Source organism: Scatophagus argus, chromosome 7 (assembly GCF_020382885.2).
Source record: "Scatophagus argus isolate fScaArg1 chromosome 7, fScaArg1.pri, whole genome shotgun sequence".
Taxonomy (NCBI): domain Eukaryota; kingdom Metazoa; phylum Chordata; class Actinopteri; family Scatophagidae; genus Scatophagus; species Scatophagus argus.
Genome location: NC_058499.1, coordinates 3653045 through 3674191, shown reverse-complemented (window position 1 = coordinate 3674191; position 21147 = coordinate 3653045). Strand labels below are relative to the sequence as shown.

Sequence of the window (21147 nt, the reverse complement as noted above, 5' to 3'; positions counted from 1 at the left end):
CAATTACACAGTACAGGGCTCAAGTGACATTAAGATATAAAGATTTAGCGTTTAGCCTTAATGCTACATGACTGATTAATGAAAGCATTTAAGTGTGCATCGCTTAATATTTTCTTGAAAATGAGATGGATATTTTTTTCTTAATGACTAATAATACAACTTGTTTTAATTACATCCCTGAGAAAAAAAAGACATTGTAGAGGGATTTCAACTCTCTTCCACTCCAACATAACACAAAGTCATAAAGTGCAAAAACACGAGTGTCTCTTTATTAAGGATAATACAGTGAGATTCATTTTTAATACACCTCTTTCCAGTCAGTAATTTTACATACAGTATGAATATGTAGCATTGGATGTTTTATAGTAATTGATCATAAAAAGTAGTACTGGAACCAAATTGAACAAATTGAAGTATACACAAATAACAATATAATATTACTACTGTGTTTTATAAATTATGACTGGACCAGGAGCAGATAATATTTTCCACCATAAAATCATTTGTCGTTTTATGCACAATCAAAAAGGATGCTACAGTGGAGTTTTTAAAGTGCGTTCGGTCAGCATCAACAACCAAAAATTACTTTTGGTCAAATTTAAGTTCATATGTTTGTGGTTTAATAAATCAAATATCAATTCAACAGAAGACTATTCTGCTAAATGAAAAGCCTTCCATCACATCTTTAATAATAGTGGAATTACTGTCTCACATTTAGAAAAACATTAAATTATCTAAACGTGATCAAAAGCAAAACTTATTAACTTGCTAAATGGAACAAAACAAAATGCTAAATTCAAATATTATTACAACTTTCAGTTATGATTAGATTTCAGCAGAACAGAAACTTTTTCCCTCCAATGAAAACGAAGCTCAGTTTTCTGACATTTTCAGCACACTTCAGCATGGATGCAGTCAAGCACCTCCTCTTTAACTGAAAGTGCTACCTGCGATTCACGTGGTCTGGAAACAAACCCTGAAATACTCGCTAAAAGTAAAACTCTACTGTGGTTTTAAATTCTATTTTAAATCTATGAGAAATAATTTGTTGGCCGTCTCTATTATTTAGTAATCTTTAATCACAGGCATAAAAAACTGAGCAAAGCAAAGACAAGACAGGTCGTTTTGAGAGCGTAAACTACAGTACTTCTACAGCAGTCAGATTAAAATAAACCTAATAAAGTGATGGTAAATTAAAAAAAATACATATATATATATATACATATATATATATATATATTATATAATAAGTATATATTATATGTATTTAAAGTAAAAAAAAGATGAGAAGAGCATATATGACAAATAGTGGTTATTCCCAACAGTGAAGAAGACACCACAGCAAGCCATGTCACTGAAATCCTACAAAACTATTTACACTGAAAAGACGGTAAGCCACTAAGTCTATATTCAGACTCTGAACATCACTCTACAACAGATTAACGTAACACAGCTCGTAAGGCATGTCATGTGGGAAATAAACATGCAGGGTTACATTGCACAGACTCCGTTTACAGCATCGCAGGTGGAGAATAAATCTGGTTTAAGAGTTTAACCAGAAACTCGGGGTGTCTTGGATTTGCACTTAAAGCAGAAGTTCCATACGCTTATGCCGAAAAGCAGGAAAATGACGCCTGAATCTGTCCAGATGTAACAAATCATACTTTCAGCACCTCTAAAGCTCACTTATTTAAACATTTTATCTGTTTGATTGTACGAGAACAAACCGTACAAACAAATGCATAGCGTGCCAGGCTGGCCACTATCCCCTCCCCCCACATCAGTCTTTGTGCTAAGCTACGCTAACAGGCTGGTGGTCATAGCCTTAGTTCACAGTAATTCACACATGCAGAGGTAATGGTGATACTGACCTTCGCATTTAACTCTGAATAAGCATTATTTCAAAAACTGTCAAGCAGTTCAATGAAGTTTCATAACATGAAAGGCAACTTCAGCTTGGATCCTCTTGTCCCCTGTTGACTAAATGAACCTCAACATGCGCGCACTTTTGGTTATTCTCTGTGTAAATTAAAATATTATTTTACATTTATCATTACATATTTCATATAATGCAGGTATTAGCACACACAAAGCTCCCATTAAGGACCACCTCTAGAATTTTTTTTTTTAAGACGCATCATTTTCCAATCCTGTCAACTAAGAACTTAAAGTTAGGGTTGGTCATGTGTTTTAGAGTCATTTTATTTTATGTTTACAGAATTTCTCTTAACATCCTGACAGCAATCAAAAAATCACATGCTGACAAAAATAAAGAAAAAAAATCCAGTGTTTGTTACAGTTACAATCCCGTAACGAGCCTCCCTACCTGTCTACCTACACACCTGTCTACCTGCGCGTACACTGTCTGTGCCTTCATCACGTTGGAGTTTTCCACAGGGCGAATTTGTTGCTGGAGCTTATTGGCGAGCTTGTCGCACAGGAATGGCAGAAAGTGCAGCAAAAAACTTCCTAATTTGTTATGTTGACAGCTGCGAGTGCTAACAACAGCCGTGCGCGTCGTTTACGTTCATTTTGATGTCGTTGGTTGTTTTCTGACACGTGAATGAGATATGAGGTAGTTGCATACGGTTAGCAGTGACTACGACGTGCTGCACTTTCACAGGTTGGATACTGCGAACGTCCAACCTCAAACAAACCTCACTGTGGTCCTCACACAGCCCTGAGCTGAAGAACGAGTGTCTCTGCAGCTGCAACAACAGACTCATTCAACAACAGACCCAGTCGCTCAAAGCAGCAACTGCCGGGTCGGGCAACCAGAGTGAGCAGCGCATGTGACCGACATCTTGCATGACATCTTGTATGATTGTGGTATTTAACAGAGCTGTTAATTTATATCCAGTCAGTGTAGTCAGGTAGTGCGCGTCAATGTGTTTCAGAGGAGCTGCTTTGAATTGCGAGGGATTTATTTTCGGTTGGATAACTTCAGAGTCTAACAGCTCAACTCTCAACGCTTATTTCTCCAACTTCATTAACACCAGCTTTGAGGAACCCCTGCTCATTTCTTCTGCATTGTTAGCTTTTTAAGGAAGAAAAAAAAAACAAACTCTTCATTAGTGAAAGTGGCATTTTGTGTTTCAACGTGTGAAGTCTACTTGGTACAGGTCGATTTCCCTTGTCGGCTAACTGGCTCTCTGTGCTGCATGTTAAGGCCTGTGAGGGTGGCCTGCATCGTCAGCCAAGTTGAGGATGTAGCCAGCTATGTCGTCCTCGGTGGGGAAGTCAGACATGACCCACGATTCATTGGCAGCAGTCACCTGCAGGCGACATATCGGACAGTTTCGGCTCTGCCCGCTCCTGCGCAAACAGAAGGGAGTTTTGCAACAAGCAGTGTGAGTGTTTGTTCATATCGTAGGTGGACAAAACGTTTCTGTGACAGGAAGAATCAGAGAAACGATTCCCAGCTCGGTCCACCGCCTTACCATTTGTCGATGCACTTCTGACAAAAGCTGTGTGCGCAGGGGAGAATGAGGTCGGCCTTTCCGTCCATGCAGATGCAGCACTCCTCCTCATCAGTCAGCTGCTTCACCCTGCACGGCCACACAAACAGAAAACAGATAAGGCTTTGATCATTCCCCAAGGACAAACGCTTTTCCAAAAATCTTATTTTGTCATGAAATTCCTGATGTGGGATGAATCTTTAAGGCCTGCTATCACAGGATTAACCTGAGAAAAACATCCTCAAGTAATGAAAATGCATGAAAACATTAAAATGCTTTTCTGTGGATGTGAATTCACTCCACTGCAAAACAAGTTGTAAAATCTGTAATTTAAGCAGCCTGTAGGACCATTTAAGAACTCCTTTTACACTCCTGAAGCAGGTGGTGAGTTGGCTAAAAAACCTGAGCCTGAATTAACTGATTTTTTTGGCCCCTTGAGGATGGAAGCTGAAAACAGAACACTGACATATAAAGCACATCTAAAGTTGTTGAGTCAAATGTGTTTCCGTGTTACAAATCCTGCACAAGCCACATTATTATTTATTTGTAGTTGTGTTTCTGGCCACCTGATGAATGTAAGTCAAATACTCAGCTTCCTTTTAGCAATCTGGAAATGTGGCAGCTAATATTCAAATGGTTTGTGATTCAAACCCCAGCTCCTCCTGTCCACATGCCGAAGAGTCCTCGTTAAAGACTCTGAAGCCCAAACCGATCACCTTGCTAAGCTCAGTCCAGTCCAGCTCTAAGTCAAATCACCATGTCATGGCCGGTCATGACATTTTTACGGTTTTTGCCTTTAACGAGACGAGATTTTAAATTTAATGTAGTGCGGTAATGAAGCCATTCCTTAATGTGGGAAAAAAAAGACACATCGAGGTGAGCACCGTATCAGTCGTGGGCTTTCTGACATGACGTGAACCTACCTGCCCATCCACATGCTGGCCTGGCAGGAGTCGGTGGAGGGCAGCTGGGCAGACGGGCCCCTGGAGGCCCCCTCTGCTGTCAGCACCTCAGCAGCTTGGCTGGTGATGTCACGGTACAGCTGGATGAACTGGTACAGGTTCATGATGCGGGATGCCTCCATCATGCCATTCTCCTTGTTGATCTAGAGGAGGCAAAGGCAGTCACATGACTCCTGTGACACGCTGGTAACAGCACCCTGTACACATGTGCGCATGCAGTCATAAGCACACACTGCTCTAAAATAGTTGGGCTAAAACAATGCAGGCTTTTGGCAGTCAATACAATTTATTTATTTAAATTTGGTGGCTTTTTTTTCCTCTTGAGAGCACCGTTGACGAAAGCATCTGAAATTGCATTTGATCATCCTGGAACACTAAAACACAGCTGAGGTCTTTTCACAGTCGGTGTAGTTTTAATTAGGAGTGGGATAAAAATCATGGGCCAGTTCATCTCCCAAGTTTTGGTTTTGTTTGTTACAGTTTAGGTTTAATTATAGCTGCCAATTAAATTATCCCACAAGTGCTGCACAAACTCAATAGTGTGTTTTGTTTAAAATTAAATTCCAAAATTACTTAACCACAACAGAGAACCGATGGAATCCTGAGGGAACAATATGCAATATTTCTGCCTGCAATAACTTCTCACACACACACACACACACACACACACACACACACACCCTTTTTCCTCCATGATGAAAGATCCCATGTACAGAGACAAAGAATTAGAGAGAGCTGCTTACCCTTTGATGCAATACCTTAAAGCAGACATGTGCACTCACATGTTTTACAGGCAAAATCTTAATATGTTTATTGCTGTATGAACAAGTACTGATTTCATGGATTTCTTGTTCAAAATGAGTTTTGAAAATGAGCTACAATCTCTGAGATTACAAACAACAGACAAGAGAGATGCCATTTAAAAGAATAAATAAATAAATAAATGCTGTCACCGCGAAATTAATAAGCGCAACATCCAAGCTCAAAACAAATAAAACATCATGTCATGATTTTTTTCAGTCAGAGTCTGACTCTCATGGCTGATTAAAGTTTGGTCCCTGTTAACGATGATGCTGCTGTTGGAGGAGCGAGTGAACAAACCAAAGAGGAGAAACACAAGAAGAAGAGCGGCAAACAAATGGCAAACGATGAAACAATTAAAACTCCAATTTGTAATTTAGAGACGGAGACAGTTGATGAACTGCAGTAGGTGTCCTGATGGGGAGGGAGCTGACAGCGTTACTGTAGGTCATCTAAACGAGTTCACATTATTTGAGTATGTTCTTCAGCTGCAATCCTGACTCACATCTACTGTCCCCCTCTCTTACTCCATAACACAGGATGAACAGCAGATGAAGGCCCTTCCTGGCATGTGAAGTGAGTGCAGAAGGCTCTTTGGTCTCACCTTGGTACACAGGACCCTGACAGCAACCTTCCACAAGGCCGTGGCATCGGATCCTGGCTGCACCTCAAACAGCAGGTGCTTCTGCTGTCCAGCAGCTAGTTTGGCCGTACTGAAACAGATCCAGAAGAGGAGGGGGAGGAGAGCACGTTCAACTCAATAAAGCATTCTGCATCGTTTTCAATGCCGTTTGCTACGGAAGTAAATGCTCATATGAACTCTATGAGCTACACATGAAAGCTCCCACAATGTGACGTCCAATTTCTGAAAAATATAGCTGCGTGATTTTCCTAATTTAAAATGTATTAGTGTACATGTTGAGTGATGGCAAAAGTATATGTCGTTTACTGTATGCTCTCTGCAGTTAAGGTGCTGTTCATTCAATCAGAATCCTCTGCTGTAAAACAGGCTTTATGACATCGTCATGAAATAAAAACTAATTTCATGCAATAAAACTGACTTTCTCTGGTCACAACTGAGAATACTTTAACCATGTTATCCTGCCTCTCAATCACTGAGATCTCTGAGAGCAAGTAAACTAAAATTAAATTGGCAGCAGCAGGGCCTTATGCCACGGGGAGAACGATCGGCCAAACTGCAAATGTTGGAACAGCACTGGAGTTAGCTGTGCGGAGGTTAGCTGTGGATCAAAACCCAGACGCTAAACAGAAAATCATGCATTCTCTGTGAGGAAGCTCAAGTCAACATTCCTCACAGTAATTTTGCTCAAAACTGTTCTGTTCCAAAGCAAACCTGTTCATTCCACTGTCCCCACACTCAAGTAGAAAACATCTGTATGTTTGCACAACTGAACATCTGTTATTCCTGACGGACAGCGATTTGTTTGATCGAAAACAGCTACAGTGTGTGTCAGGACCAGACCGACTTACACATCGTTCAGTTCAGCCACTCTGGCCAGAAACTCCTCGTACGTAAGGTAGCCGCTGTCACGTACAAGCCCAACGTGTTTCACCAGCTTCTCAGGCAGATGGTTCATCACCGCCTGACCTGAGAGCTGCTGGCCCATCCCCGCAGCAGCAAAGCTTACAAAGCAGCACTGGCAGAAGGCTCATTCAGTTGTGCAGAGCCTGGTGGGAAATTAAGAGTGAAAAGTCAGGTTTTTTGTCTCCATGTGATTTCTCTTGTGGGAGAGTCTGGCCTCCACTTGTTCACGATTGTCTTTGAATCACTAAAAAGTGGAGCTGCAACTCATGATTACTTTCACTGTCATAACACTGTCAGTTGTTTTCCTCGCTTAATAGATTCATCGCTATCGTTTGGTCCATAAAATGGTGAGGAATGCTGAGCACTCTTTTCCACAGCCTGATCATATTCAGTTCCTGTCATAGTGGAAATATTAACATCTGAGAAGCTGAAATCCAGGCATTTTTCTTAAAAATGAGTAAAAAACAATTAATTGTTTAATTAAATCTTCATTTGAATCAGATTTGTTTAAATGTACTTTTAAAGCATTGACAGATGCTTGTTAAAAAAATGAGGAGAGACTAATGAGCAGCAGGCGTGAATAACAGTACTGTAAGACAAATACATGAAGTATCAGTATTTACTGGTGATTTGTTTGTGAAAAATGTGCACATAATATTAATAGATCTGCTGAGTTCAATTAGAATTTGAAACTGAAAAACACATTTGATAAACCAAAACCAATTATTCACTTCACCATTTTTGATGGAAAAATAATAAACTAAACTGAGTACACATTACACAGATGAATTACACTGAGTAGTAACTCTATAATACACGACATGACTGTCGGTATGAGGACACTCGCATGTGACTGCAGAATTTAAAGTAAAACCTCAGGTATTAATCCCACTCTGCGACAGCCTGCACCCTCCGAGGGGGGTTTTCACTTTGAGATTTTGGAGCCTGGCTGCAGGGATTTGCAGCCAGGCTCAGCCGAAACGTCATTCGTGAGGTCCAGCGCTGACGTTGGGTGAGCCGGTCTGACTCACACTCAGGGCTCAAGTTCATCTCAGGAGCTGAGATCAGTTCCTGGTGCAGGCCTGTCTAGTTCTTCCACATCAAACTAGGAGAATTATTTCTTTATAGATGTGGCTTTGTGCATGGGCCACGGATAAATGGCCACACTATTGCCTAACGTACCATCGTGGAGCGTTAAGATTTCCAGTTGGTATTAAGGGGTCTAACCAAAGCCTTGAAAACGAGCCTCAAGCTACACAGAACTTTGTGCACATACAAATGCACTTGTTGTTTCTTTGCATCTGAGAAGCTTCTTCAACCACACTGAATTCAGAAGTGAGAGGACATCCTGTCACATCAGCTGACGGTAACCACAGTGATCACGTGACTTCCTGTGGCCCCTGACAGTTGAGCCTTCACAACGTACCAGCGAAGTATCAAATCTCAGTTTAAAAATAAAGAACAAACAAACAAAACAAAACGCAACCGTGATATAGAATTTAAACGTCGATAAAAGCCTCACGTACACACAGAAACTGTTTCTCAACTGAATTAGCCACATTAGCATTATGTAATAACGCCCAACTGATCAGAAGCTAACGGTGAGGACGTTAAATACTTTACCCGTCACTGTCATAAATGGCAGCAACAGTCCTGTTTTGAAAACACTTCGACGGCTCGTTTTAAACACCATCATTTAGAAATAACCCAGAAAAGAAGCTCACTTTGAACACGACTTGCTAATCGTAGCAACGGCGTATTAATGAACACTTGTTCACTTTGCTAACGAACTGAGCATTGAACAAGCCATGGATGAAAACCCCAAACGCCCCCAAAAGGTAAGAAAGATGAATACGATCCTCTAATCTGATATGAGAGAAATAAAAGGTTTTCTCTTACCGGACACTCAAGTTGTTGGCGTCCAAACTTCAGCTTCGGAGAACACAACACCGTCGCCGACTGATGACGTCACGCGGTACCCTCAGATGTCGCTTTACCGCTTATGGAGGCGAAATGCGCAATTTACTTCAATTAAATATTTAGCACAGTTTTGGTCGCAATGTACAGCACCCGCTGAAAGAGACGGGATTCCTTTCATTATAATCTCTAGGTTCTTTTTTTTGTACAAAAGTGAATTTTACACTAATTTTGTTCGAATTATCCTGTTTGAAAGGTCAAGATGGTGTCTGATTTTTATGAGCTTCATTCATTTTGTAAACAGATTCACACGTGCTCCAACCAATTTACAAATATTTTCCAGATTGCCAGCTGAACTTTGTGAAACTGGATTGTAGAAATAGATTTGTTTACAGTTAAGACATAATAGTTTGGATATGACCTCTATAGCCACCTTAATCATTATATTTTTATATAATAAATTTGCCACATTATACAAAATTTCATCTATACATTAAACCAAACATTTTTCAAGTTCAATTTGTTGCACTGTTAACCAATCACACAACCATCTAATGTATGATTCACCTACAGATGAAAAGAACAAAGACACAGGAAGATTATTTTTAGCATTTCTTTACTGATGAGATCACTGACTGTTTATTGCCTGTTGCTTCATGCTAAGTCGTATCGAACAGACCCACACAATAAAATAATGTTTTTTTTATGTTTATTGTTGTTCCTGCTTTACTCTCCAACTGGAGAGCACATGGATCACATCATTTTTTAAACTGCAGGGGCAATATGATGGGAGAGTGATTCAGATTACATATGGCTGCAGGAGATTGAGGAGGCAGCAGGTGGTAGGAAAAAAAAGCAAGAGGAGGTAGAGAGTGTAATGAGTAGAGAAATAGGATGAGGGAAATTGGATTGGACCAGAGAGCAGAACAGGCCACCTGTGGACACATAAAAGGGGGGTAATAGAAGATTCAGGAGGAAGACAACAGAGAGTACAAGAAGAAAGTCAGAAATGTGCGAGGACTGAAATGTGAGCGAAATTCCAAGATGACGGCCGGTGAAAATAAGGCACGGGATGCTGATATGATAGTAAAAAACAGACTAGCTTCTGATGCATCCCAATGAAAATGTCACAGTAACAGAATCAGAGAAGATGAGTCAACTTAGCTCTTTGGTGGAAACTGAAAATGTTTTTCATTTTGGGCTTGGCTCTGTCTGCAGCCGGGCCATCTGTTTTCCACTGGCAGCACTTGAAGGGGACTCATGCAGGGCCGAGGCTGCAGCACAAATAACACCTGAGAAGAGGCACACGGTCATCCCTGATTCGTCTTCTTCATAATCCAAAGGCCTGCAGAGCGCTCAGTTACGTAATATTGAAATTCTATTTTTCCACAGTGTGTTTGTGCTACTGTTATTACTCTGCATGCACATCTGTTGTATGAGGCACAGACTGTAAAACCCTTTGATGCAACTGTATAAACAATTATGTAAGATTTCACTGTAATGAATTAAGTTAACGAGCATGTAACTGCTGACAATAATTGTAATAATAAATTTATTTAAGTCTAAAAAATAGACACACACACAAAAATTATTGATGGGTTATTACAATATTGCTGTTATTATCTAACTGGTTACTGGTCAGTGGTTTTAAAAGTTAACCCTGATGTGTCAGTGTTATGCTGCATGCTGGGTGAATCTTTAACTGTGTATTTATTTAAATAGCTTGATTCAATTCAAGTTAATTTAACTTTGGTCACATTGAGCTTTAATTTGTTGCAATAAAATGTTAAAACACACCTTTTATTCTATGAAAATTAAATAGAAAGCCTTTCGTAAAAAGTATAAAGGCTGTAATATGTTGTAATATTTTAACTGGCAAAATCATATTATTACATTAACTGCAAAGCGTTACTTTTTAAGGGCCGTCAAATACTTTAACTGATGTTCTGACACTGAGTTACAGTGTTATAATAGAGTTATAATATTCAGTTTATATTCCCAGTGACCTGGCAGTCAACCACATGTACTTTACAACCCTTATAAAGTGAATATTAGCAGGTATTGTAACATTTTATTACTTTTAAATTAGTGTCTCTTTGTGTTGTGTTTTCAATACACCAGCAGGTGGCAGCAAAGGACACCACACAAACTGAAGCTGAGGTCGGAGCCATGGATGAAGTGAGAGCAAAGTTGTTGAAACACATCCGTGCTCAGACTCCACACTAACGCAACTCAGCAGATGTGACCTGACGAATAAAATGAAAATGAAGCTGTTGTGCCAAACTGCAAACTCCAGAATCCCTTAAAGAAATAACAATTTTAGGGAAGCTTTTTCTACTACTGGTTAAATTACTTCCACTCGTTATGAGGCAGTGGCTCCCAAAGTGACACAAATAAGACCCCAGACCCCCATTTGATAAGAGTTTGTCTCGGTGTTCCACATTTTTGCTTTTAGATGCCAAAATAGTCACAAATTCTGAACCCAATGAAGGACCCCTGGGGATCCCCAAACCCCACTTTGTACACCACTACTTTAGAGAATCAAGAAGTGATTGGCCAGACGTTAGCAGCTGATTGAAAAACAGGAAGTCACCTCACTATTCACCTAACTATTTTTTTTTTTTTTTTACTGGTTATATTAAAAGGACATTAAATGATTTACTTTTTTTTTTTCATAATTTCACACTTTCAGATGGGTGATGCCTTTACTACTTTAATATCATTACTGGGTCTGTTCTGATAGCTGAACCTCAGCCACTCATGAGTCCCTGCAGAATATCACATCAAAGTGTTCCAATGAGACATTAAAACTTGTCCTGCTCGCTTTTCTTTGCACATTTTTTTTTTTTTTTTTAAAGATTGCGTTCATTTTAGATGTGGGAAACGGCTCCTCGGTGCTGCATTGAATCCGCCCTCATTCATTTCCAGACTGTATGAAAAGGCTGCCATCGTCTGATTCAGTCTGGGTGCATGACTTCCTAAAAACGTCAGCCTGTTGATTAGACTGAATTACCTGCGTTTCATTTTACTGTATTTTACAGAATATAGTGTCATTCAAGACATCTGTGACCGCTGTAAAAATGCCTGTCTAAGCTGAGAAAAAAGCACATTTAAATGTTCAACATTTTGAAGCTTGAAGTGGAATGAAAAAAGAGAAGAAGACAGCAGTCAAGTATTTTACAATTTTACATACAGATTTTTTACTTTAGGAAAATGAAGATAAGTAAAAAGGATCATTACTGTACAGCTTGGTCATTTTATTACATCACATTGAAAACATAAAGCAGATCCCTGAACAACCCAAGAAAATATGGATTGCTCTGAATCCCAGAAACACGTTTCCCCAGTAGTCCGAAATGAACTGATAGAAACTGCATCCGAATTATTACTGTACACAAGGACGATCATTTAAAAACTTATTGTGTTACTTTTTAAACTGACTTACAGGTTGTGTGGTCCATAAACTGACAGTTCTTATAATGAGCCACTCTTTCTGACTGGCAGTGACGACTATTCGTACGCACTCGATGTCAAAGCCGATCTTGTGGTCCACATTGGTCACCTCAATGCTTCCGCCTTTAAACTCTCCCAGCGTGATGTATGATGAGCACTGCCTTCCCTGTTTCGTTTCCACGGACTTCTGTCCTACCTCCAGAGCTCCGTGGTGAAGAATGTCGTTTTGTCTGTCCTCTGTGCCCGTCACAATTTTAATTCTGCTGATTTTAGTTGGTCTATTAAAGATTATGACAAAGAAATCGCCGGTGGAAGGAGGCTTTCCCCAGAAATACTCATCAACGATGCTGCTGTAAGCCTTGGTGGCGTCATAGTTTTCAAAGACGTTGATGTTTGTGTAAAGGCTGGCTGGAGGGTTGTCAGGGATGTCTATGGAGTCCTCCTCGAAGTCGTCGTCCTTCAGCTTATTCTCTGCTCCTTTGTAAGAAGAGTAGTAGCCCATGTGCTGGAACAGCGAGGGCTTGAAGCGGATCACGTCCTTCTGTGCCAGCAGACCCCTGAAGTGGATGAGGAGCCAGTCGCAGGGCATCTCCTGGTAGAACATGAGGAGGAAATGAGCCAGACGTGGGAGGTCTTTGGAGTGGTACAGCTTCCCGATGTAGCCCAGCTTGGAGAACTCCAGCATCACCCAGTAGGAACCTTCCCTGGAGGTGATCACCTTCTTCAGCGCCGTCAGGAAGTTTCTGGAGCAGCGCACATCGTCCTCTAGCATCATGTAGAAGTGAGAGAGATTTGTGCAGAAGTTGAGGAGGAAAGCGTAGTCCACGTTCTGCTTGGAGCGGAAACGGACCCGGTCCTCTGGGTCGTTATAGTTCCTTTTCAAGCCCTCCAAGGATGGATAGTACTCTTCTGGGGTGTGGATCACCAGGAGGCGTCCGGCTATGATGTGGTGAGCAAACTTCCTGCTGATTTCCTGCACCAGATTTTCACACCAGACCAGGTCAAAGTCCGCCAGGTGGACCACAACCACAATCTCTTTGAGTTCCTCGTAACTGGACTGATCAAAGATGGATTTGATCGTCTCCAGAAGGTAATTCCCCTTTTTCCTCTTGACAGATGACAAACCAATGGTAAGATACTCTGCGAACAGAAATCACTTTTGTCACCTTATTACGAAATTGAAATATTTTGTGATTAAATACATTCAGCCCTGACTCACGCCAAAGCAGTATCAGCTTGGTAAAAATACGTACTTTTACGTGGCAAAGGAATTCCTGCGAGGTAGCGATACGTCACATTAATAGTCCCAGAGAAATTGGACAGATCTCTGAATGTGTGGACGTATCTTTCAGAGTTTGCGGGATGCATTAGTGTCTCTCCTAGCTGTCTTTTCTCAGCCTCCTACAATTACAAATGCAAGAGCACAGTGAGTAGTGACTGGACTGGAGCATCACAATGTGACCAGGCTATCAACCAGCTTTCAAAGGTGAGAAATCTTACCAGCACAAATCCGTCGTCCATGTAAAGGTTGAAAAACAGCAGAAAGGTGATGAGGAATCCGAGGAAGGGGAACATGGATCGTTTCCTGAAACACCTCATCTTGTCCACTGACTTCCACATTAGCCTCAAGATCACGCCTCTCACTGCGGAAAGCCAAAGATTAAACAGAAGTTGGGTCATCACAAGTGAATAAAGAATTATGAGAGTGTGTACACATGGCTGGCTACATATTTTCAATTTAATCCTTGTGGACCTTTGGGTTAGGCATCGATATTAAGGATTAAGCGAAGGTTTCTGTGAATGGAATAATAAAGAGCTCATCACCTGCTTTAATCAAAAGTCGTGAATCAGGATTGACTCACTATTGAAACTGAAATGTGCAACGAAAGAAAGTGTCACAGTACTGAAATAAGTATCTGATGAAGCAATTAGTCAACTAATAGAAAGCAAATGCACAACAACTGAACAATATACTAATTAGATATGTCATTTAACACCTAAAACAATGATAAATTACTGGACTCAGCCTCTCAAATGTGAGAATTTGCAGCTTTTCTCTTTTAAAGAAAGGCTTTTTTCCCTTTTTTTAAAAAAGGCTATGACATGCAACACAGGTCCCCAGCTGGATCTGAACTGAGGACAGCATAAGCCTTAACCCCCAAATCTCATTTGGCCTCTGGAAAACTTCTGCTATTTTCTGACATCTAAAGGCTAAATGGTTAATTGATTAACCAATATATATATATATATATATATATATATATATATATATATATTTATTTATATATATATATATATATATTTATATATATATACATAAGGATTTTCTAGTGGAACCGACTGAAAACATGACCTTATAAAATTGTTGTGACTGATGTTTTAAGTACCAACTGGTTATTTATGCATAAATACATAAGCATTCGTGCTTCTGGCCGTGTGATGGACGGTCGAGTATCAAGTTCACCAACTGATGAGGGAACTTTTCAGCTGCCAGCACTCTTTTGTGTTGAAAACAGGGTTAATGTGAGCAGAGACAGCAAACCAAAACAATAAAGTTCTGGACTGTGAAACCAAAACAATGAGGTAAAAGATGCCAAGAAGTTTAACAGAGCTGAGAGTCCCTGATGAGTCATTCCTTTCACATTACACACTCACTTGATCCATTGTTAATAGAAAAACATTGATTAGTGCAGCTTTAATGAAAAGAATCATGAGCTGCAGCCCTGAAGTATCATGACAAAGCTGGATGGATATTCATCTTTAATTGGGTTATGATAAAGTACCCAGCGTGACAGATGTGGCCTACGGCACTGACACGGAGATACAGAAGGCTGATTTCAAGGTTTTTTCATTGGATTAAGCAAAATGGATCCAATAACGGATCATTCTGGTCGTTAATCTAACCGCTCACAAGAGGGAACGTCAGTCATCTGTTCAGCTTGTGTGCAGCCGTCACACGAGCCAGACGATGTTTCAAAACTCGGTAAACACCACCTCATGATGGAAAACAAATGCTTCCAGGCTCGTTCGGTGCGGTATTGACATGTAGGGACGACAGTCTTTAAAGTAAAAAGAGCTATCCTGCTCAGTATCCGTTCTATTTGGCACCTCATCTAAAAAAGCACAGATCCCATGACGCCTTCCCTAATTCTGATGTTGTGTAACACAAAAACGCAGCCCACAATGTGAGAAGTCGTGAGCTCCCCGGTGACTGGGACAATTCTGGCATCAGCCTGTCTGCCGCTGGGCCCAATAACTCAATAAACAACTTATTATTCGTTTTGTTTTTCATTGCTCGAGTTCCATTTTTTTGGGGGGGGGGAGTAATTATCTACCATCTGCCAGAGAAGCGAACCATTTTGTGCTTCTGTCACAGAAAAAGCACCTGAGAGATGCAGCGGTAAGACTAAGTGGACACACAATGACAGCTGTGAGTCAATATTATGAAGTCCTCAGAAACAGCACCTCCACAAACACATTATTTGAGATAGCCGTCTGCAAAATCAGATGTTGAGGTGATGAAAGAATGGCTAACAAAGCAAAAATAATGGCCACACGCTTTCTCCGGGAGAGAAAACACTACTAAGAAATTAGATTTTTGTTTGCTTTCTCTGAGTGAATCTAAGCAACAAACAAGCCTCCCATAGGTCACGTATATTTATATGGAAATGAAGGCACGTCTATGAATAAATAAGCACCATTTGTTGGGCCTATTTGCTTTTGTTTACAATGTTTCTCTGCCAAGTTGTTTTTTTCCTTTTTCTTTTTTTTAACTCAGCAAATTATCAGCGTGTTTGTGCCCAGTGAGCTCATTTCCACGACTGAAGTCATTTTAGATTAGAGCCAGTAAAATAATAACAGGTAGAGGGGAATACCAATGAGTTTCAGCATTAAAAAATGTTATGTGTCCCATTGGAGGGTTTATCTCTACTGGTGCACATTAACAACAGTCTCTCCAGCACAGAAAATGAGAGGAGATTTGTCCTTTTCACTAATCTTTTGTTTTATGAATGTAAACTCGACAGAAAAGGGGAATTACAACAGCGCATAATATCAGTACAAGCCCAGCTCTCGTGGATTACAGGTACGTCTTCTGGAGGACAACTAAAGTTAGTAAAAATGAGGCTGAATTGGATGAATCAGAGAAGTAATTTCTGAAATCCATTAATATTTCCTGGATGTACATCTAAACAGCTTCAACAACAACAGCTTATAAAACATTTCTGCACCACAGCAAATAATTAATTAAATGAAGGGCTACAACTCTACACACACTTACACACACTCTGTTCACGCTGACTCTTTTCTCTTCCCATGTGAATTTGTTCTGATTTTTTTCTGATCTGGTCTGTAGAACAACCTTTACTCAGTCCTAACCATACCTCAGCCACAGGTTTATTTCCCATAAACACGTTTTTTGTGAATCCCGAGCTTTGCCTAACTTCAGCTGTGTTGTAGATGTCATCCAAAATTTGTGAGTGAGTGAGGGAACTGTGAGAAGCAGATTAAAGACAATAACGGTCAAAACTGATGCAAACACTTGCAAACAGTGGAGATGCAACAGGATTCACTGTGAACTGAACCACAAATAAAACAAACAAGAAACAAATTCCAGCTGAGGCAGTTGGTGCTTGCAGGTATTTGGGCATAAACCAAAGTGTTGGACACCTTAAAATGTTGGCCTGATGATGGCATCAGATGAAAAGTGTACCAAGTTTGTAGCCAATACCAAGTGAGCGACTCTGACATCCCGTGAGCCACTCTGTTAAAATTCAGCTGCATGCAAATGTCCTCTGACGGATGAAACTCACAACCTGACAGCCAGTCATACTTGTCCCAAAACAGAGGGAGCATAAAACCAAACTGCTCGCTGCTATCGACGGTCTCCCTGTACTCTGTGACGCAACGCGCAGCTGGACACATCAGCTGGGAAATGAACTACGTCATGAGCCAGCATTCTGCAACACGAGACACCAACTGCCCAGTCAGAGCTGACTGTGTGAATTACGTGCTCAGCAGAAATATGCTGGTGAGTTTCACGCTTGTGACAGGTTAAAGACAGTTTAGCTGCAATCATGTTCTGCTGGAGCTGCAAGTAGATGAATACCTCTCGCCCAGACAGGTTAGCACGGCTGTATTGTTTATACTACAATCCATTTCAAAAGCATAGTAGTCCAAAATATGCTTGAACCTTCCCTTCGTCTCTGCCACACAAACGCACAGCCTGTTTCACAGCAGTGATTTGTAGTGCCCACACCCAAGCTAAGATAACCTTGACAGCACCATCAGGGATATTTAGGAGGACTTTAGAAGGCTCCCTCAGAGGCAGAGAACTGCTCTCAGCCCATTAAGATATAAACCTCACATCATGAAGAAGCTGCAACAAAGCCAGAAACATCATCACAAGTGTTAGAAAATGTCTTGAGTGATTCTCCACATTTGTGGGTTTTCTTTGACAACCCCCTCCACACACTTTGAAAAGATCCGGAAATGAAGACTAACAGCCAAAAAAAGTCTGCGTGGTAAAGTGGTAATTTGGGAAATTGACACCCTTCAGCCTGCTTGAAAGTAGAGGAGACAAGCTCGCGGCTGCAGGGTTTCAGAGTCAATAACCAGATCGACTGCGAAAGGCTGATTGTGGTAAAATGAATGAACAAATGCTTAAAATTCAACTACTTCCATCAAGGTGCCCTTCAGCAAGGCGCTTAATCCCCATTTGTGTCAGTGGCAGCAGCAAATTCTCTACCAGTATGGAGACTGTGGCGGCTGAACTGGGAGGTTCGCAACTGGGAATGTGCACAACTGTGTGAAATGTTGAAACATGGTCTGCTCTCTCAGCAAAAACTTTCCCTGAAGAGATTAAGAAATAAGCAAGACGGATGGGATCCTTGTTGCTGCAGAGACAAAGAGACACGAGACTCCAGGGTGATGTGTCTCTGTGACAGCCGGCTAACGTCATTGATTCAGATGATCTGAAGTTTTTGATATAATTACATTAGACTCGTTTTTGTTCTGTAAAAAAAGAGGACATGTTAGGTAATCTGAGCACAATATGAAGGCTTTACACACAAGTACAGCAGGGGAAGCATCAAACCACAGTAAAAGGTTTTTGCCAACACAACTCATTTCTGTAGTATGAAGATACACTATAAGGAAAAAAGTATTGGGACATCTTACCATCACACCAATAGGGACTTTAACGACATTGCATTCTAAACACACAGACAGCTTTGCAGCTCTAACAGTTTCCACTCTTCTGTGAAGGCTTTCCACAACATGTTGGAGTGTTTCTGTGGGAATTTGTGCCCATTCATGCAGTAGAGCATTTGTGAGGTCACACACTGATGTTGGACCAAAAGGCCTGGCTCACAATCTCCGTTCCAGTTCATCCCAAAGGTGTTGGATGGGGTTGAGGTCAGGGCTCTGTGTGGGCCAAGTTCTTCCACACCAAACTCATCCAACCATGTCTTTATGGAGCTTTGCTTTGTGCACTGGGGCACAGTCATGCTGGAATAGAAAAGGGCCTTCAACAAACTGTTGCCACAAAGTTGGAAGCATAGCATTGTCCAAAATGTCTTGGTATGCTGAAGCATTAAGATTTCCCTTCACTGGAAGTCAGGGATGAACCCAACCCCTGGAAAAAGCCTCATAAAGAGGTGTGTCTGGATACTTTTGTCTGAAAAACCTTCCAAATGGAGGCCTGACCCAAATTACCACCTTCTCTCTTGATACTGAAGTCTCTTTCTCCATTGTGTCTCTATAGTTTCCTCTGATCTTGTGTTTTCATAGTGTAAGAAATAACCACCATAACCTACAGGAATTATGCTTCTCAAAAGAAACACGTAAACATTTCTGGGAAACCACTCAGAGAAAGGTGTTATGGGTAACTGAAGGTTGCAGAAATTTGCAGACATTCATTAAAAGTTCAAAGCCCACTGCAACTTGTACAAAAATAATGATAATGCCTCTGCAGTACGAACCTTTCAGTTCAGTTTTAGAGTCATAAGATGTGCTCAGGAAACTGTGCCAAAGGCTTTTAAAGGAATTTTTTTTAAAATCCCCTCTAGTTTATGAACTTCACACAGTCTTGTGGAACTCTGTGAATATAATTTAATATACAATGCATGTCTTAGACACTATATCCAGCTATTATTCTCTATCTCCATCCTGTCTCAGTGGGCCTCGGGCAGAGAGCTAATGTGGGTCAAAGCACTGACTGCTGAGGAGAGCCCATCCTCATTACAGTCGCAACCACTGGGACTGCAAAAGCCTTTCATGTTCGTCTCTGACCTGAAAGGTAAATACACTCCAGATGCAATTTACATGTACCGCAGACCTGCTGCACACAAAGTGCCACACTTCAGAAGCAGGGAATTACGTCTGCTTACGGCCAGAGTCTCCTTTAATCATCCATAATGTGCAGCAGCACTTTGCAGGCAACCGTGAGCACCAATAACAGAGATCTGATTATTTTAAATGATCCGAAAGTTTTATGGGGCTAATGCAGCAGGAGTGTATCGTGACTGTTTTGAATGTGAGTTTTTGGAGGCTCGAAATTTTTCTTCATTCACGGAGGACAGTCTTCAAATTGCTTCTTTTGTCCAACCAACAGTCCAGATCCCAAAGACTCTTGATTTCCTACCATAAATGACAGAGAAAAGCAGGAAACCTTCACAGCAGAAGAAGCTGGAAGCAGAAAATGTTTTGGGTTTGTTGTTGTTTGTTGTTTTGCTAAAATGAGACAATTTATTGATGAAATTATTTAAATTATTAACCGTTTGACTGACTAATTGACTAATAGTGACAGCTCTAAATCCACGCATCAGAGCCAGAGATATTTTCTCTTTTATATTCCACAAACTGTTCTTTCTGGTGAACATCTGATGCCTCCATTACCCACAATCCAACCTGAGCAGCTAACGTAGCCTCAAGCTACAACGTTTTTCTTCTGCATGTAACACTGATGTGCAACCGCATGATGATTTTATCTTAATGGGATTACGATAAGACCAAATATGTCACTGAGGTTTTCACAGAAAAGTTGCATTTGTTCATTATTCTGCTTGATCAAAGCTTTAATGTCATTTTGAATGTTTTACTTGTGTGCCGTCATGCGGTTTTATTCCTGATATGTTTTTAACTTTTGTGTATTTTACCACAGTGAAACAGTGAGACTTTATCTCACTTTTATCAGCAGGTTGTCACTTCAAATCATTTGAAATGTGTATCTGCTCAAAAATGTGAAATATCACTGTAAGATTAGGATAATAATACCACTGCTGGATTAATGGCTTCTGTCATTTCAAGATATCTTAATATGATAACATGAGCGTAATCGCTGTTCTTCATTGGGCTTTTTTTTTTTCCATCTTGTCCCAACATTTTTTTAAAAAAAAGTTACAACAAAATGAAACATAAAAACTTAAAGGATGATGACGACGCTGTCTCTGGTGCTTCTCTGCTGTGAAACTGAGGTGAAGCCACAGGCAGCAGATAAACATTACCTACAGGATGAGCCTTCTGGCACAACAGCTGGGAAACAGCGAAAAGTGACAGCAGAGAAGAAACGCTGCAAACGCAGCAACTGCGAGGGAGGCGCCTTCGGGCAAAGCGGGTGAAACCAAAGGCTGCTTCTGCTCCGGGCTGACATGTGACACGGCGGCAAACGAACATCAGAGCTCAGCTGACTTGAACTTTGCACTTAGATTTTTTTGAATGAAATGTTCTGTTATGTAGACGGCTTGTATCTGAGTCTGTTTAGTTCAGGGACAGAGTTCATAAGCAGAATTTTTATACACTGAATAATTTAAAGATGTCGACTTTGGTACATCAATGCTGTTCAGTCGTTCTTTAGTTTAATTAGTTCTGAACTGACAACCACAACTTAGGAAGCTCAGGAACTTTGAAAATCTCAAAAAGCATCATCATCTCAAGAACAAACTGGTTTAGGTGTGACCCTTGTTGTACATTAAATATTCATATGAAGTTAATGTGAAATGATGAGGAGCTT

At 40.6% G+C, this 21147-nt stretch overlaps 2 protein-coding genes across 3 annotated transcripts in view; both read right to left on the bottom strand.

Moving 5' to 3' along the window:
• Nucleotides 1-242: 242 nt before the first annotated feature.
• rnf141 (ring finger protein 141) lies at nucleotides 243-8764 on the bottom strand. The gene is made up of 6 exons (XM_046395212.1): nucleotides 8667-8764; nucleotides 6713-6910; nucleotides 5826-5934; nucleotides 4382-4563; nucleotides 3441-3548; nucleotides 243-3315 (listed from the first exon to the last, which is right to left on the bottom strand). Exons 2-6 carry the CDS (start codon nucleotides 6847-6849, stop codon nucleotides 3165-3167), a joined length of 687 nt encoding a protein of 228 aa, XP_046251168.1. The 5' UTR covers nucleotides 6850-6910; nucleotides 8667-8764; the 3' UTR covers nucleotides 243-3164.
• A 2968-nt stretch (nucleotides 8765-11732) lies between these two features.
• Nucleotides 11733-21147, bottom strand: part of LOC124062595 (alpha-1,3-mannosyl-glycoprotein 4-beta-N-acetylglucosaminyltransferase C-like) — a 49440-nt gene continuing 40025 nt past the window's right edge. For both annotated transcript variants that reach the window (XM_046395494.1, XM_046395493.1), the window contains exons 3-5: nucleotides 13638-13780; nucleotides 13391-13538; nucleotides 11733-13277 (exon numbers count right to left, since the gene is read on the bottom strand). In XM_046395494.1, coding sequence (XP_046251450.1) covers nucleotides 12109-13277; nucleotides 13391-13538; nucleotides 13638-13757 — 1437 coding nt within the window. In that variant the 5' untranslated portion in view covers nucleotides 13758-13780 and the 3' untranslated portion in view covers nucleotides 11733-12108. The remainder of the gene's footprint in view (nucleotides 13278-13390; nucleotides 13539-13637; nucleotides 13781-21147) is intronic.

Excerpts from the sequence above, each read along its gene's own strand:
- rnf141 (XM_046395212.1), bottom strand. The coding sequence starts at position 6,849 with ATGGGCCAGCAGCTCTCAGGTCAGGCGGTGATGAACCATCTGCCTGAG. Across the intron at positions 4,564-5,825 it reads TCAGGGTCCTGTGTACCAAG|ATCAACAAGGAGAATGGCAT; the intron begins GTGAGACCAAAG and ends TGCCTCCTCTAG. Across the intron at positions 3,549-4,381 it reads GCCAGCATGTGGATGGGCAG|GGTGAAGCAGCTGACTGATG; the intron begins GTAGGTTCACGT and ends GTGGCCGTGCAG.